The 18,350-nt window shown below is 33.1% G+C and overlaps 1 protein-coding gene across 1 annotated transcript; it reads left to right on the top strand.

The window, feature by feature from the left end:
- The first annotated feature begins 659 nt into the window (after positions 1–659).
- Positions 660–13,776, top strand: LOC124949081 (ubiquitin carboxyl-terminal hydrolase 34-like). The gene is made up of 3 exons (XM_047493649.1): positions 660–2,237; positions 7,484–7,577; positions 11,273–13,776. Exons 1-3 carry the CDS (start codon positions 2,196–2,198, stop codon positions 12,043–12,045), a joined length of 909 nt encoding a protein of 302 aa, XP_047349605.1. The 5' UTR covers positions 660–2,195; the 3' UTR covers positions 12,046–13,776.
- Positions 13,777–18,350: the final 4,574 nt, after the last annotated feature.

The following is an 18,350-nucleotide window of genomic DNA, read 5'->3' as shown; positions in this document are numbered from 1 at the left end:
CACGTAAATTCTTTCGATGAAAGCCTCGTTCTTCGAAATGCTACTTGAATTATAAATAGTGTCGCGATCCTCGTTTCCATTACCTTTCTCTTTCTCTCGATATGTAATTTTTTCTTCTAAAAAGGTGTCTTCTATCTCTCTATATTTCTCTTTGTACATTTATTATATATATATATATATATATATATATATATATATATATATATATATATATATGTATGTATATGCATATATAATTATCTGATTATCTAATGCGTATATTTATATGATGTACACATATGTATATATGTGTACATATATATACGTATATTTATTTTTTATATAATAAATAAATAAATATATATATATATAAAGGCATATTTTATAAAAATTAATGAATAAGGCGAATTATTTAGTACTTACGTCAAGAAGTAAACGAAAGAAACCTTGAACTGCTTCTAAATGGTTCTGAAATTTCTACCAATCGGTATAATAGTTTGTTTGCGTACGTCACAAACAATATTCTCGCAAACGGATTGGTCCAGATTATAAAAGTCCCGAACGGAGTGTTGCGTATTTGATCGTGCCGAATTATCGTCAAAGGAGAACGGTTTAAGAAATGTTTGAGAGAAATTCCGCGAGGAGTCGCCGTTCGAAGGAAGGAAGTATCGAAAAAAAAGAGGATGGTACGAGGAAAAGGGCAGATGTTAAATTTGTTGCTGATGTTTCAATGGCGACGTGATGAACCGAGAACAAAAATGAAAGAAGAGAAAGAAAAGACAAGGAGGAAAACAGGTTAACAGACGGTCGTTTCTATTTTGTCTCTTATGAAATGTCGACCTGCTTTATCTGGCGTACACGTTTGCGATAGTAGCGATATTGCCGAACAGTGGCAAAAAGTAGAAGCTTTTGTCGATGTTCCGAAAGACGCGCGCTCCGATAAATCGAGTTGTGACTGTTTAGTAAGCAAGAGAGGGGATCTCTCTCGTCAAGTCGTTCGCGAGAGCTCTGGATCGCGACATTTTAACGTAGTCAAAAGCGAGTAGTGGCGGGGGGAATGAGATAGAGATAGAACGAGAGAGCGAGAAAGAGAGAGAGAGAGAGAGAATAAGAGTAAGAGAGAGGTGGAGGGGAGGATATGTTGCTAGCTTTCGACGTTCCTGCCACGCCAGCGAGACGTAACTCGCAGAGAGACGACGTTCTCCTGGAGAGCGCGTCGGAGGAGCTCTCACGTTGGTTAGATTATATTTTCTCGTAATCGTGTTTGTAATTCGCGAAGCTGGCCTCGCGTGTGTGACATATATATATATATATATATTTATATATATATAAACATAAATAAATAAATAAATAAATAAATAAATATATATATATATATATATATATATATATATATATATATATTATCTAAGAAATGAGAAAGAGATAGACGTGTAGTGTCAGTACGTGTTCGAAAAAGAAAGAAAAAAGTCTAACACGTTGCGATACGAATCGATCCAAACGTCGGAGTTACCGGAGAAAGAGAGAGAGAGAGAGAGAGAAAGAGAGAGAGAGAGAGAGAGAGATAGAGAGAGGGAGAAAGAGAAACTTATGTGTTTGTGACACGAGAAAGAGAAAGACACGATGTGTCGTCGTTTCTGACGACGAAGAAGAAATTTGCAGTTATATTCCCTCTTTTCCTTTCCTTTTGTTCTCCTCTAATTCTTCTCAATTTCGTTCATCGTTATCCTCACCGTCATCGTCATCGTCCTCGCCGTCGTCAGCTACTTCTCGTCTTCTCTTTCTTTTCGCTGTTTTCTTTCTCACTTCCACTCTCCGTTTTAATAATCTACCCCTACCACCGCGGAGAATTTTCTTCCTTTCCTACATCCTTCGGTTGCTCGCGGTTCGAGGAGACACGAAAGATAAAGAGAGAGAGAGAGAGAGAGAGAGAGAAAGAGAGAGAGAAAGAGAAAGAGAGAGAGAGAGACGGATCTGGAATTGAGAAAGAGACAGGTAGATCAAGAAAAAAGAGGAAAGGAGAAAAATCAAAGAAACATTCACGAGGGGAAAGACATATATATATAGAAAGAGAGAGAGAGAGAGAGAGAGAGAGAGAGAGAGAGAGAGAAAGAGAAAGAAAGAAAGAGTAAGAGAAAGAGTATAAAAGTATCTACATACATTCGTGGGCGGTGAGTGATTGTGTGATCGTCAGTGGCCAGTTTCCATTGGAAATCATGCGAGATACCAGCGATATGACGGAGGACGCCCTGTCAGAGGTATGTAATAATAGGCAATAAATTTTCTCCATATATACATATATTTTTTTTCTTCTATTTTGACGACAGTCAAATGTATTGTCAATTTTAATCTGTAAAAAAATGTCGTAGTTCTATTCGAACGACTTCATTGATTTAAAATGTGTGTGTGTGAAATATATATATATATATATATATATATATATGTATATATAATATATATATAATATATATTTATTAAAAAGAGTGAGAGATTAAAGATCGAATATCGATTAATTGGAAGTTCGATAACTGAAATGAATTGTCGATAACGCTTGTAAAGATAAGATTTATTATATATTTGATTCATAAAATGTTGAAAAGAAAGGATCGTTATTTGCATGCTTGAAAATCTAGGATGTTTATTAAAAAATTCTTGATCGTAGCAGCATGCGATCAATTAGATCATGATCGTGAAAAACGATCATTGCAATCAAACGTTAATAGACACCTTAATGATCGTAAAGAGAGAAATAAAGTGAGTATTAAATTTCTTGATTTATTACTTTTTTTCTTTTTTTCTTTTTCAAAGACGCAATCATGGAATTAACTTTGTCTCATTGTCATAAAATGAAATAGCGTCCGTTCATTAACGTCAGTAAAGTAATAGAAGTTTATGCTTTCTGTGATAGATGGCGAGAAGATTAAGGCGTAAAATGTCGTGCGATCATTTTACCAAGGAAATCAAGCTCTCCTTTATTTTTCTTATCGTTTATTTTCTATCTTTCTTGATTATTATTATTATTATTTTTATTATTATTATTGTATTATAGTATTCTTATAATAATAATAATAATAATAATAATAATAATACTAATAATAATATTATTATTATTATTATTATTATTATTATTATTATTATTTTATTTTTTTTTACTAACTTGTGCGAATAGTTACGTGTGTAATCGAAGTTTAATCGAATTGATAAAGTTTGATTTAAATCGAGAGGAAGAAAAAAATCGATAAACATGAGAATATTAATGGTCGGTTTTGTAAATCGATTATGTCGAGATAATTTAAAGGCTAATGACGTAATTAATCACTTGTCATGTTGTGTGTAACGTTACAACGTCGTTCATGTTTCTCTAGTTTTTTTTCCTTCTGTCTTCTATTTTCTTTTTTCTCTTTTTTCCTGTTTTTGTATTCGAAAACAATCTAGAAATGGAATTGATGAAAATAAGAATTTAAGAGATTTTTTATGCAAAAATTTTTTTTTTTAGAAACAATCATACAAAACAATTAACTTTTAATTAATTGGTCGTTCTATCGTTTACATTTCAAAACTCGGAAGAGGGTTAAATTACTAAGCCATTTTGCTTCTGATTTCATCGTGAAAAAGAAAAAAAGAAAGAAGAAAAAAGAAAATTGATTTTCGAGAATCATTCGGCGAACAAATTTTTACGCTCCGCCGGGCAAACTCATTTTCCTTCGTAAATCGAAGAACGCGCGTTAATTACGAGCTTTTATCGAGTCACCTGATAAATCGATTATCTCGAAGCATGTACGATAATTAAATAAATCGATCGGAATCGCGTTAACGTTTATTCTATGCATGGAAATTATATATATATATATATATATATATATATATATATATATATATATATATATATATATCGAAGTTCTTTTAGATTGTGATAGAGATAAAAAAAAGAGAAAGAGAGAAACAGTGAGAGAGAGAGAGAGATTTTTACGATAATAAACTTATATAAAAATATAACAAACGCGTTACGTTAACGATTGTAAGAGCAATAAAGTTCGCGAATTACATCGATACAATTTAAAATTTTCTGGCGCGAAATGCTTAAAACCGGACGTAAGATACTTAAGAAGAGATGGTGAACTTCGTTACTCGTTTCATTTCGTTTAATATATGCAATTTTACTCTTTGATTCTTATTATAAAAACGCGTTTAAACGCTTATAACAACTCGTCATTATGTTATCGGCTTGTTCGAAAAGTTGCTAATGATATTCAATAAATGTCGAGTGGATATTCTTAAAAAGAGTAGTATATTTTTGAACGTCGCAAAAACGTGAATATAAAGAAAATGATTGTATAAAATTATAGAATGTATTCTGCATACATAGATATGGAAACATTTTTGTTGCCACTGTATTTTCATTAAAAAATCGTTACCAGTTTTCGGTGCAATCCAATACATTGTCGTCGCGTCCATAAATATTCTCATAAAAGAGAGAGAGAGAGAGAGAGAGAGAGAGAGAGAGAGGGGAAGGGGGGGAGAGAGAGAGCAAAGACTTGGCTGGGTGCATCGATTTATTTCAGAGCGAATACGACGATTATTTGAACGCATTCTGGTGTTTCGAATGCAAAAAAAAAGAAAGAGAGAAAAAAAGAGAAATAAAAAAAAAAAAAAATTGCTCTTTTACTGATGTCCATTCGAGTAATGATTGAAACTAAAATAGTCGTATGTATACATATGTATATACATATATATATATGTACGCACACATATATATGTGTATATATACATATGTACGCTTGTAAATCGATGTAAAATTTTTCAAAGATCTCTTTCAACTTGCGTTCAGCAAATAACGTTGATTTACGAGGACGCGTAGCAAGTATCATCGTGTTTTCTCGAACAGCCATATTCGTTTTCTGCTGCCGAACATGCAATGCACCTGCTCGTAATCGATTTTAGTAAGCAGAATCGTATTTCTTCTTGGCATCGTTCGATCGTTGGAAAAAGAAAAAAGAGAGAAAAAGAGAATGAGATAGATAGATAGATAGATAGATAGATAGATAGATAGAGAGAGAGAGAGAGAGAGAGAGAGAGAGAGAGAGAGAGAGAGAGAGAGAGAGAGAGAGAGAGAGAGAGAAGACAAATTCTAAATACTTACAAAAAAATTATTTTGTTTTCCTTTCTTTTCTTTTTTCTTTTCTTTTTCTTTTTCTTTCTTTTCTTTTTTTCTTTTATTTTTTGTTTATTCCTCTTCGTCTCATTTCTTCACGAAATGAGAGTTAGTCTCGTTAGATAGATGTAAGGACGGTCGTATTCCCGTTTCTTTTATGATCCTCTGAACGAGCGTAGTCCGCTCGTTTCGATGATTTAAATCTCCATTAAGGGGGACGTTACTTTGTCGACGGTGCGAATAATTACATTAACGCTGTCCCTTTCTCGCGCGAGGTGCGCGTGCCTCTTAGGAAGCAGCAAGCCTTTTAACCCTCCTCGTATTAACTCGAGTAATTGCGTGTAATTTCGCGATCGTTACGTGTCGGTTGTACTTACCTACTTCTTTATGCAAACAACTATTATTCGATTGATCGTTTAAACTGCTTGGAAAGTAAATCGTACGATTGCTATCATTTTTCTTTCATTCCAACATTTTCTTACTTTTATCTTTATCTTTATTTTTATCATTATTTTTAGCTTTATTTTTATTTTTATTTTTTATTTATCCGTTCATCGTCCCTTTATAAACCATTAAATTTGTGAATCTTGTCCGAGATCGGACATGTTGAACTTGTCGATCGTAATCACGATCGCAATCGAAAGAGAAGACAATTTTCCGATTCTCGTAGAACAGGTTTTCGTTTAGGCGTCATGGCTCGTGACCTTGAGAAAATCTTGCGTTCTAGCGTCGTTCAATGTATCGCCATCGAACTGCATTTTCACCTTCGGCGAGTATTAATTCACCGTAACTTTATGGAGTTCGTGGTGGGTGGTGAATATTACAAATTCAATCGAAGGATTCTTTTCTTCTTTTGTTATTTTTTCCTTTCTTTTTTTTTTTCTTTTGTTTTTTTTTCTTTTCTTTTCTTTTCTTTTTTGGCGATGATCGAAAGGCAAAATATCGTTGTCCTGCACTTTACAAGACATCCGCTTGGCAACGGGTTAGCGAGATATCGACTTGGTCTCTTAAGATGACTGCACCGAAGTGGTCAAACGTGTCCCTTTTGCTACGTATACACGGCACTCTACTACTATACTCCCGTATACTTCGGAGCATTCTCCGATCGTTGTCCTATTTATAGTCCTTGTATCTTTCGTGATGGGGCTCGAGTGAAAAAATAGATACTCTCAGCCGGTACATGTATGTATATCGATATATGTACATTAAAAAATTCTTTTACCAATTATGTTTCTAAATTATATTAAATTTCTCCAGGTTTAAATCCTTTAGAATGAGTCAGCTTTATCGACTAACAAATTCATTTCAATACATTACCGTATATGTATGTACTATATGGACAAGTACATGTAGTAAGAAGAATGAGAAAATAGCGAGTGTAACATAGCGATAAGCTGTGGAAATTACATATTGTAGGTTTATGTAGGTACATATGTACATATATATATATATATACATATATATATATATATATATATATATGTATGTATATGCTAGAAATGCATTTCCCTTGTACGACGATTAACTGCAGCTTTAATAAAGCTAGCTCGGTAAAGTTGAGGTTTCATACGTGTAAGCAGAAATTCACGTTCGAAGCTTGATCTTTTATCAGAATAAACAAGAACAAACAAGAAGTATGAAAAGGAAAGGAGATTAGTACATTACGATATTTGTTAGTTGGCAAAAATATATTTTTAGTAACTTAAAAAAAAGAACATTAAAGGTATTGTATCGTCATATTTTTAATTTTCAAACTAATAGTGTACGAATATCGAGAAAAATCGAAGGGAAAAGTGAAAAGTCGGTAAAAGGTAGCTCGAACAAGATTCACGTCATAAAACTCATATTTTTCTTACATTCTTTTCTTCTTAGGAAGACATGGAAAACCACGGTTGAACTTACTGTACAATATAATACAAGTTTTATCTTTCAATTTTCTCGACGAAGCGTCTTTGGTTTCCCACGTTTATTGTCATCTATGAGTGAGTCACTGGGTATACCTTTTGAACTTGAATGTTCACAAAAAACTCAAAGCTTTCTACTCTCTTGGTAATAAATTTTCAAAATTTACGAAGGATCATGATTGATGAGTATCTGTCATAAACTTTTAGGAAAGTTCATGGTAACGAAATCAATTGTGAAAAAGATGTACCATCTTTCTTTTCCTTTTATTTATTTTTTTTTTTTTTTTTTTTTTTTTTTTAAGAGTTTTCTAGAAATTTCTTGTTACGCGAGATTGTTCCAAAAAATTAATAGTTAATTGATATTTATTGGTATTGCTTATATGAAAGATTTGTCTTATAAAGGATTCTACTGTTTTATGGTTTTTCGCCTTTTTTTTTTCTTTTTCAGGACACCATGATGGATTGCAGTGGACATGGTGGAGCTTTGGAAGATTTCGTCGAATTGGCGACTGATATTGCTGATTCCTCGCGAACCATAAGAGGTAACAATATATAATAAAATCTTTCAGTAATTCTCTTTTTCCTTAGAAAAATAAAGAATAATTAACAAGATTGTTGTGAGCGAGTTTATTATCTTATTATAACAGAGATTATCTTGATCTTACATAAGGATAACACCTACAATTTGTTTTTCTTTTCATTTCTATCGTATAATTGATCAATATTCACAACCAGTCGATTTATTTACAAGGTAAATTATAGATTTTTTGTCTCCTTTTTTTTTCTTTTTTTTTCTTCATTTATAGATCTCAACTGATCATATCTATTTAATTGACGAGTTTAACGCTCATTTTACAGTCGTGTAAATCTTTCAATTAAATCTCAACAAAGTTTGAAATATATTTTTTAATTTTCGAAGATTAATTATCATCGATTTTTTCGTCAGAAAAAGCGTTTTTTTTTTTTTTTTTTTTTAAATGCATCGAAAGTTTCTCAAAAATTACGAGCGAATATAGTATTGGCAAATAGGTCCATCGAAATCGGAAAGGAGCAATTGAGATCATCACGATTATTTTTTTTTTTTTCCCCCTTGAGCGATCGTTGCTCTTTATCACAAAGTTACTCCTCTCGATCGTTCGCTTATTAGAGAGATCGATCCGTTTTCGTTCAGCGACCCAGTTTGTACGCTTTGTCCGAACAACCCGAACTTACTCTCGTCTGTAATCATCACGTAATTACACTCTTTTCTTTCTTTCTCTGTCCTTTCGCGGCACCCGTATTTTTCCTTTTTACTTACGTACACGAGACGATAAATTTTGATCACGCGATCGCTACTCGAGGCGTCGAAAATTCGAGAGATGATGAATTTTACCATTTCTCAAACAAACTTTTCCATTTACTCGAACTGTTTATTAAAGCAAACTTTCATCTCCGATAATTATTCGATTGACTTCTTTTTAATACCAGTAATTTTCACTGTTACCTACGGTTACTTTCAATTTACGTGAATAAAAAGAGATTAACAAAAAATTTATTCTCGCGAACGAGATAGGATCAATGTAGGAACGAGTTTTCTCACAATATTACATAAAATTTAGTTGTTCGTGACCATCGTTAGTCCATTATCGTTGATATAGACGACGAGAGTGAAGTAAGTATATTTTTATGGGAATTCATAATCATATCAGAACTCATATCGCTTCTGTAGGATATAGTAGAAATGAGAATTGATTATTCAGGACTACTCAATTAGATTATACAGTGAAATAATCGTAAAAGATCAGTTTATTTTCTTACTTGGATAGAAAATTGTAAGCTTTCTTACTCTCTCTCTCTCTTTTCTCTCTAATTTGTCTTTCTTGTCTTTTATTTTCTAATCTCATATATACTTACATAGAGATCGTGCGACTCGATTGAATAAATTACAACTTTATGACAAGTATAGTAACACCGTTTTACGAGCAAATACAACGTAGCTACTAAACGCTTCAAGGATAAATAAAACTAGAAAGACCAAGATTACATTAATTTAAATTGCTTGCAATCCAATTATATGAACAACTAACAACACAAGCGACTCAATAAAATTTCTTGTACTTTACGAGTTTTTATGCATAATAGACGATGATTAGACGCTTTCAGAGATTCATTTAAAAGAAAGAATATATTTCTCGAAAGGATTAATCATAAAACAGGTAGGGTTGGCATGCATTTACGTAACATGGAAAATGAATTTTCGTTGACGACGATAGAAATGAACGATGGTGGGTTAGAAACCGGAGAGTTTCCTTCAAATAAGCCAACCTCTTTCTGAAATATTAACTTTGTATGCTAATGGCAGCCAAAGTTATTGCTGAAGCCAATGCCGAAGGCGGTTTTACTCGTGTCTCTCTCTCTCTCTCTCTCTCTCTCTCTCTCTCTCTCTCTTTCTCTCTCTTACTGTTGCTTTATACGGTAGCCAGGAAACCGCTTGATAGTTATTGCATCGAATAAACTTGTTTGTGTGCTCCGTGAACACAAATCGCAAAGTTTCTTTTCCAACTTCCACCTCCCACCAGATCTTTCACGTTCGTTGACGATATCGAATCAACTTTCAGACCGATTTCTGCATTTATTCGACGCATCTCCTGCTTTATTCATGTTCTGTTCCATTATTCATCCGGAAAAACGAATTCCGCGTTCGTTCGATATATCCTTACTCGCTTGATTTGCAATTTTCGAATGACGCTCGTATCGATTCCGATCGAGTAAAATGGTTGACCTTGATTTTATATCACTTTTGAAAATTTCATTTCATTTCTTTTATCTTTTACTTCTCGTATTTTTGTTGTACTTTGAAAAAAAATAAAAAAAAAAAAAAGAAAAAAGAAAAACAGGAAAAAGGAAAAAGAAAAGGAAAAGAAACGTATAGTACATAAATAAAAAAAATAATATGTCTATAAATTCCTTTTTTGGTCCTTCTAAATCTAATTTACTTAACTTAATGCAATCCAGTCTTGTTTCTTTACGAATGGTATAAGAGAGGAGACATTTAAATCTCGATATCCCTGTGGGAACGTCCGGCAGGACGAGTCGAATTGGCGCCTTTTGAAGGTTTCGTTGAGGGGAAAAAAAGATAGGGAGGGAAAAAAAAAACAATGAACTCGTTTCTGGCTGGTCCGGACACAGTCCTGATAGAGAAGAAAGAGAGAAAAAGAAAGAAAAAGAAAGAAAAAGGGATGGAGACGGATCTGATCGTAACGTACTTCTTAAGAAAAAAAGAAGTATTCAAGTTCGATCAAAAAAAAAAAAAAAAAAAAAAAGAAAAAAAGGAAAGGAAAGAAAAAAGAAGAAAAAGAAGAAAGAAAAAGAAAAGGAAAAAAGATAAGAAAGCATGCAAATCTAAAATGGGTATTCTTTAATATGGATAGAAACGAAATTGGTTCGAAGTACCTGCTACGTTTAAAGAACCTCATTTTTGTCTTTTTTCTTTTTCTTCTTATTTTTTTTTTTTCTTCTTTTAATATTTTAGTTTAATACGGCTAGTAGTATTTTTAAAAGATCACAAGTTCTCGTTCCCAAGGTCCTTTCAAAGGAGTAAACGACTTCGTAAGATTCATCTTATGTCTGAGAGTCAGATCCAAATAACTTGATCGACTTCCACCCCCCATAGACGATCAAGACCCCCCTTTTCTGTTCCCAGGAACAGCCCAACCTCCGAACTTTACCCTCGCTTGTCGACCCTTTACACTCTCACGATGGTGTGCGAACAAAGTGCCTCATGTACGTACACGACTTTCGTTTACAGCACACAAACGTTCTAATACATCGTAACGACGAAAGGAGAAAGAGAGAGAGAGAGAGAGAGAGAGAGAGAGAGAGAGAGAGAGAGAGGGGGGGGGGGGGAGAGAGGGAGAAAAGAAGATGGAAAAAGAGAGAAAGAGAGAGTGAGAGGGAGACTCGTGCGAAATCCGATGGATTCGCAGGACGAACGGCGGGGTGGATCGCGACAGGTAGTTCCCATGGAACGTTTGTGGAGAAGAATTCCCACAGGATATTGAAACCGGGTCGTCTTGTCCTAAATTTCGTCATCGTTCATTCAAACGATTCATTCGCTTTGCTTCTTCGAATGTCGTAAATCTAATAAACCGAATGAGATATAATATTTATCAAAGAAATTTAAGAGAATATAACGAAATCATAGTAATATTTCAAATTGTTTCATTTAATTAACTTGTCGTAATTTCTTATAACGCAGATGCCGCTGAAAGGTTGCTGACGTTATTGGGCGTAGAGGATGAGAATGATGATTTTCTATCTTCCTCCGAAGACGAGGGTGTCGAGGTAGACGTAGAAGACGAAGAGGACGAGGATCGACCTGAAAATACAAGGTTACTTCATCAATTAGCTGCATCGTTGGCACAAGAATTGAAATATTCACAGCAAAAGCATGACCCAGGACCTACGAGAATAATCGCGCAAGGACGGGGAACCTTCGAGGAGAGAGATCAAAACGTTGAGATGGTCCAAGATGATAGTTTCCTCGGTCAAAGTATTTTTCGAAATCAAATTGACCTAAAAACGTCGGACAATCAATTCCATGGTAATCCCTTTGTTCAGGATCAATTCGCTCCCACAAGGAGATACTCCCTTGGATATTCTTTTCAAGGGCATTCAAAAGATCTCGAAGTTTTCGAAACGAAGGAGAGTTTAAAGACGTCAAATCGTCATCATTATCGTCATCACCATAATCATCATCATCGTCGTCGGCGTCATCATCATCATCATCATCATCATCATCATCATCATCATCATCGTTCTAAGATGAACGACGAACAAGAGGAAAGATCGATCCTTCATCGGGATCACGTTTCTGAATCTTGGGGTTCTGGCTGGGATGCCTGTGCCATGGAAGCTCTGAGATATCTCGTGGAAGACGAAGGACTGCCGGCTCATCATCCAACCGTCCTAGCGATGAAAAATCATCTTGAGCTGCAAAGAGGACGGGTATTCGCTCAGTACACAGCATAAACGAGTTTAACGAGTTGCGAGAGTTGTCTCGGTACACATTCGTCGAGGCATCCATATATATTGTGATAATCGTGCGTGGATCCGTGATCGATACGACGATAAGACGCGAGCGTCTCTGTCTCCCGTATAATGTTGTCTCGTTCGCCTCAGTCGTTCGCATTTTGCAGAAATGCAGTTTTCATCGTAAACTCAAAATGGAATACGCTTATATCGGCCCTGTCGGATGGATCAAAGCGGACAGGAGCTACAAATACGCTTTTGATAAAACGAAGGTTAGAAGAAGAGTTTAATCGTTTGGCGTATTTAATTATTAAGAAAATAATTTGTTACTTCTTTGATAAATCGTTTCGTTACGTATGGACTTGTTTTATCTATCTATCTCTCGTTCTATCTTTTCTGTTTATTTTTCTTTTTTTTTTTTTTTTTTTTCTTTCTTTTTTTCCGTTTCCTTCTTCTCTTTTTAATAATATTGTAATTGATAATTGTGTTTACTTTGCGAGTGGACAATCGAAGGATAATATAATATGGATAATCATGGATTGAATTTCTTTCGGTAGCTACGTGATTCTTAATCGGTGATTTTTTATATTTTATATATCTTCTCATCGTTCTCTCTTATACTTTAATTTGGACGTTATATCGGTTTAACTTCCTAACGAACGTCAATACGAATGTCAATATAATCGATCCAGGAGTTTGAAGATTTTATAGTTGAAAAAGTTAGAATGCTTGTATCTGATGGGATACAAGTGAACTCATCGAAGTTCGTTCGTTCGTTCGTTCATTCGTTTATCGATGAGAAAACTTTCGTACTCTGTGAACTAGGCGAATCAAAGAGGTGACATTAGTCGTGATGAATCGTAGATAAACGTCCGCTAGATTGAAATTAATTAAACATAGAACAAATTTCTAGGATCACCTATAGTAAAATGAAAACTTTTACGAAGACCATAGACAAAGGCACACACGCTAACACATACCTATAAACTGATGCTAGATTAGTTTAATCGAATCAAAAAATGAAAAAGAACGATGAACATTAATCGGTACCCGTACAATTAGAGTATATATATATATATATATATTATTTTCGTTTAGATATTTTCTTTCTTATTTTCTTAATTAATTTATTCCACGAAAGATCGGCTCGATAATCGAGTCTAGTTTGTTATCGTAGAACGATCTATGTAATACATGTCGATCGGAATTTGTTGTCACTGATTATCTTCGTAATCGCAAGAGTTTTAGTAGCCACAAATCGGAGATTATAGATAGAGGAATTATTTCTATTAAAGATAGATTGATAAATTATTGATTAGAAACAATAATATACATACAATGAGAACATCTTTCCTTGTATACGACGAATCGAATTCAGTATCAACGATTGGATCGATTCGATGAGACTAAATCAATGGAAAGAATAGAAATATCCTCGCGAATGGTTTTGGATCGATGCCTGAAATATCTCGATCGTTTACCATTCGCTCCGGAAAATTGAATTTTTTCCCCAAAGGCTACGATCCATCGCGCAAAGCCGGATAAATTGTTTCACGATGATTTAAGCTTTTACGAGATGGATCGTAGAAGATGATCGTGAAATCGGCATATCTGTACATATGTATGATATATATCGTTTTAACTTATACACACGACTATTGTTACTTTTACAATAAATCATTGTAGATAACATTGACCACTAAAAATAAACGAGAGCTAAGTTAATTCTAAGGTATTCGTCATTTCATTTACTTCCTATTGTTATCGTTTCTTCTTTCTTTCTTTCTTTTTCTTTTTTTTTTTTGTTCTTTTTCTCGTTTTCTTTTTTTGTTCTTTCTTTCTGTTTTCTTCTTTCTTCTTTTTCTATTTAAAAATTAATAAAAAGAGATTATTACAAAATTGTTTGTGTAATATTACATTTTATAAGGAACTTTATCGATTAACGAAATATCCCAAGGTTTTAAAAGTGGATCGATATGGCGTAGATAATCGTAAAAGAGAAAGAGGAGAGGACGGAGAAGGGGGAGGAAAATGAGGAGAGTAAAGAGGTTGAATCCGGCACGCGAACGACTCGAAAAGGATCCCCCTAGCAACCTCTATCGGCAAGAACGCCGGAGGGATCTCTACGCCAATGGGGCATCTGGTGTTGCCTCGTAGCACATGCCATGCATCTGCTCCATCAAGGTACTTTTGTTGTCTTCGACGTTCGTACGGCGAAAATAAGCCGAAGGCAACGTGGCCACCGTTACCAAGTGAATCTATGTGATGTTTGTTAAATCCCTAACGTACCCTCCTGTACTCTCACCCCCCCCCCCCCGACTCCCATCCCTTATCCCGCCGCGGCTCCCTCTTCCCTTCTCTTAAAAGATTCGTTCGTTTAAAATCCTTCGTTTGATTTCCGTTCATGATTATATTAATAACATTTTTTAATACATTTAGGTTCGTTAGTACCTAAAAAAAAAAAAGAGAAAAAAAAGAACAATACCTATATAAAGATTCAATCATTAAATTGCAGCTTCAAAGAGTCTTCGAAGAGGCAGGTCGTGGGACATAATCCTGTCTGTTGGTCGATCAACGAGAACGTTCTTTTGACTAGCAACGTTCTCGAAGGTCTCCTTTTTTTATTACACTGGAGCTCTTCAACGAAGTTCCAAGAGAATAAGAAGGACCAGGGGGAGTGGACGGGTGGTTGACCGACACAGAGGGGAGCGAACAGCTGTCTTGGTCGAATCGTCAGGTGGTATACCGCCGACGCGTCGTCAGCTGCGGGGGTGAGAATACGAAAAAAGGGTTGAGAGTAGTTGGTCAGAATCTGAGTATTACTCGATATCGAATACCTGCCGTTAGGCCAATCGGAAAATCAACGTTCTTGCCAAAGATCCTTCCCTTTGAGAATTCCAGCTACTCATTTCTTTTTTTTTTTTTTCTATTCCGAATCAAAACTCGTAGTAAAGAGATACGAACATAACATTTCTTGAGTTATTTAACTTTTAGTTATATGAAAATAGTAAAATTGATTGTATAAAATCGTTAATATAGACATGATTTTAGGAGCAAGAGAGAAAAGGTGTACGGCACGAGCGCTTTTCTAATCTACGATTTGTTCCTTTCTTCCGGGCAGCTGTTGATGTTTTTCAAAAATAAAAGGACCTTTTCCATTCTTCTTCTTTCATCAGTTTCAAGGGTCTACCACCTTTTAGCCTTTCAAAACTCTAAACAGGCTTTGATCATTTTCTTTACTTTGTTTTTCTTCATTCATCATTATTCATTCTAAATGTATTATTATTTTTAGTATTTAAACATTTTTTTTTTCTTTTTGATTATTCCTTACAATATACTATACATTTTTCATCTACTTCTCTCTCTCTCTCTCTCTCTCTCTCTTTCTCTCTTTCGTCTACTTTCATCCATTTTCGTAGATTTTTAGCAAAAGAACGAAAGGTGTGCCGATCTCCACCGTACGGTTAGTAGAATCCTGGCAGATGTATACTTCCGGCAGCTGTAAGAGCCACGTTGTCGTGTGCCTTTATGGTGCACGCGCCCTCGACCATCTACCATATAACGAGACGGCACACCGCGATCGGACATTAAAAATGGGCACAGCTGACGAATTCTCTAAGGTAGACGAAAATTAACTTATTCATTTTAATCCTCTTCTTCCTTTTGTTTATTCTTAACTTATCATTTCTTAATTATCATATACATAAACGAGCAATCATCTAGAATTATAAATGTAATATCATCGCATTTGATTAATTTCTTGATAAAATGCAAAAATTGATTGTTTTAACGAATATTATAATCATCGATTTTTTTTTGTTTTTTTTTTTCTTTTTTTTTTATACATGAAACGAAAGACATGGCTATATTGTTTTTCTTTTTTTTACAGAAAAGAAAAAGAAAGGAAAAAAAAACTGTACAATCTTCTTTAACTCTTTTCTTTTCTTTTCTTTTTAATCTTTTTGTTAATATCTTGCATCTCTTCGTTACACGACATGCTGTAGCCAGCTGTCGGATACGCAACGCTTCTTGCTCGACTACTTGCAGCTTGTGCTTCTTTTCTTACAACGTTATAACGATCTCTTTCTCTCTCTCTCTCTCTCTCTCTTTTTCTCTAAAAACACTGTACTTACGTAGAAACGTATAATTTATTAACTTGTCCTTTTTTATCTTTTCTTTGTTCTTCTTTTTGTATTTAAATGACGATGTTACAGAGGGATTATAGCGATAAAGTTATCCTTTTTGCGTTTAACATCTTAGTAATCCTATTTGGATCTCGATCAGGTATAGGGCATATCTCTTATCTTGTTTTTATTAAGAAACTCATTATCACGTGTAGGATCGATAGAGTCTACTATTCCAAAGTGTCCAGTCTCGTAAAGTCTTTTTTTTTCTTTTCCTTTCTCTTTTCTTTTTTTCTTTTTTTTTAATGAAAAAAGATAAGAAACACCACACGTTGAGAAGGATACTAGGGTCCGGTTATACCGGCTATGTTTAACGACAATATATCAGTGATCTCTGATTAAAGGATTAAATTCAATTGCATCAATGTTGGTCAATGATTAATTAATTATCAATTAAACTTCAGGAATTCTATTTTATAACTTGTTTGACATATTATTCTATTTTTACATATGATTCGAATGAACGTTTCTAATGCGATATTTCTGAACATAAATGTGTATATTAATAGCAATTGGGAACGTATATGATCTCCGTCGTACCGATTTACGTTTGGTAATGTAGGAAAATATACGTACTTCCTACAAATATCAATAAAAAAAAAAAAAAAAAAATTAACATATTGATCTTGTTTAATTAAAATTTTATATTAATTGACAACATTAATAAAATTGAAGGGGAAAAACATATTACTTTTATTATAAAATTTATATAATTTTCTTATTAATACACGCGCACAAACACACAAATTTTTCTTTTTTTTTTTTTTTTTTTTCAATAAAAGATATGTCATTATGAAAATAACGATATGGGTACTATCCTATTATACTTGGGAATTCAAATTTTCTATAAAAACTAAAATAGCGAAATATAGTAATATAATATTAATAGTGTAATATATCTGTGTTTATAATTTATAAAATATTATATTACTTCATATTGAGATATTTTATATTTATTTTTATATGCTGAATTTTTTAATAAATTTAAATTTTTACTCTGCTAGTTCGTTCAAATTTGCTAATTTATTAAGAAATTTGATCCACTGGATTTCTTCTCTATACGAATAATTTAGCGGATTATAGATACATGTAAATATTTTTACCAATTCTCAATTTGATATGATCTTCTTGTGAAAAAACATAATGCTATTATAACCTATATAGTATTTCTCATTTATTATATATTATAGTGCATGCATAAGATTATATATGTAATATAATATATATATATAACTATATAACAAAATTATTATAATATAATATGTATAATATAATATGTATAATATAAATATATATATAAAATTTATTTTATAATAATTTACATTAAAATTTACATTTAATCATATATATATATATATATATATATATATATATATATATATATATATATATATATATAAATTAATATTATATATTAAGATTAATTAATTAAGAAATTATTAAGAATAATTACTTTTGTGTAAAATTTATTATACTTAAATTTGTTTTTTAAAAAATTGCATGTTTTTCCACAATGGTAGTGTTGCGATATTGTATATGCATACGTTTATTTTTGCTCTTCGCTATCTCTTTTCAATTAACATCACTGAAACGTTTCTTTTAAAATGTATATCATTCGTTACATCGTACATCAAAAATAGTCTATAAGTCGCACTTATCACTGTCAAGAATATTGTTCTAAGAATTTTACATTGCAATGATTAGCAACTTATCATCTATATATATGTAATTATTTTATGAATAGAGTCTCAGTTCAAGTGATCGATTATTTGAACACCGTTCAAGAAATTGAATTTGTATACGTATTAATCTGAAAATGACCATTTTTTATTGAATGAATTTTATTAGAATAAAAGACGATTTTTGAGAGATATTTATTGTCAATAATAGAAGAATAAGAAAAAGATCGGATCATTTGATCAAATGAAACAATTTTAGAGATATTAAATTTAAATTTCGTTTCTTAAGAGAAACTCCATAAGTTATTAAATTTTGTCTCTCAAAAGAAACTACGAGTTATTAATATATGTACATAATTTCTAAAGTCATTATGTCTAATAATAATAAGCATCTATTCTATAAACACTTTATATGCAACACTATGGTCACTCTAAATAAACA

Source organism: Vespa velutina, chromosome 1 (assembly GCF_912470025.1).
Source record: "Vespa velutina chromosome 1, iVesVel2.1, whole genome shotgun sequence".
In the NCBI taxonomy this organism is placed as follows: domain Eukaryota; kingdom Metazoa; phylum Arthropoda; class Insecta; order Hymenoptera; family Vespidae; genus Vespa; species Vespa velutina.
This window is presented reverse-complemented; position numbering and strand designations above follow the sequence as displayed.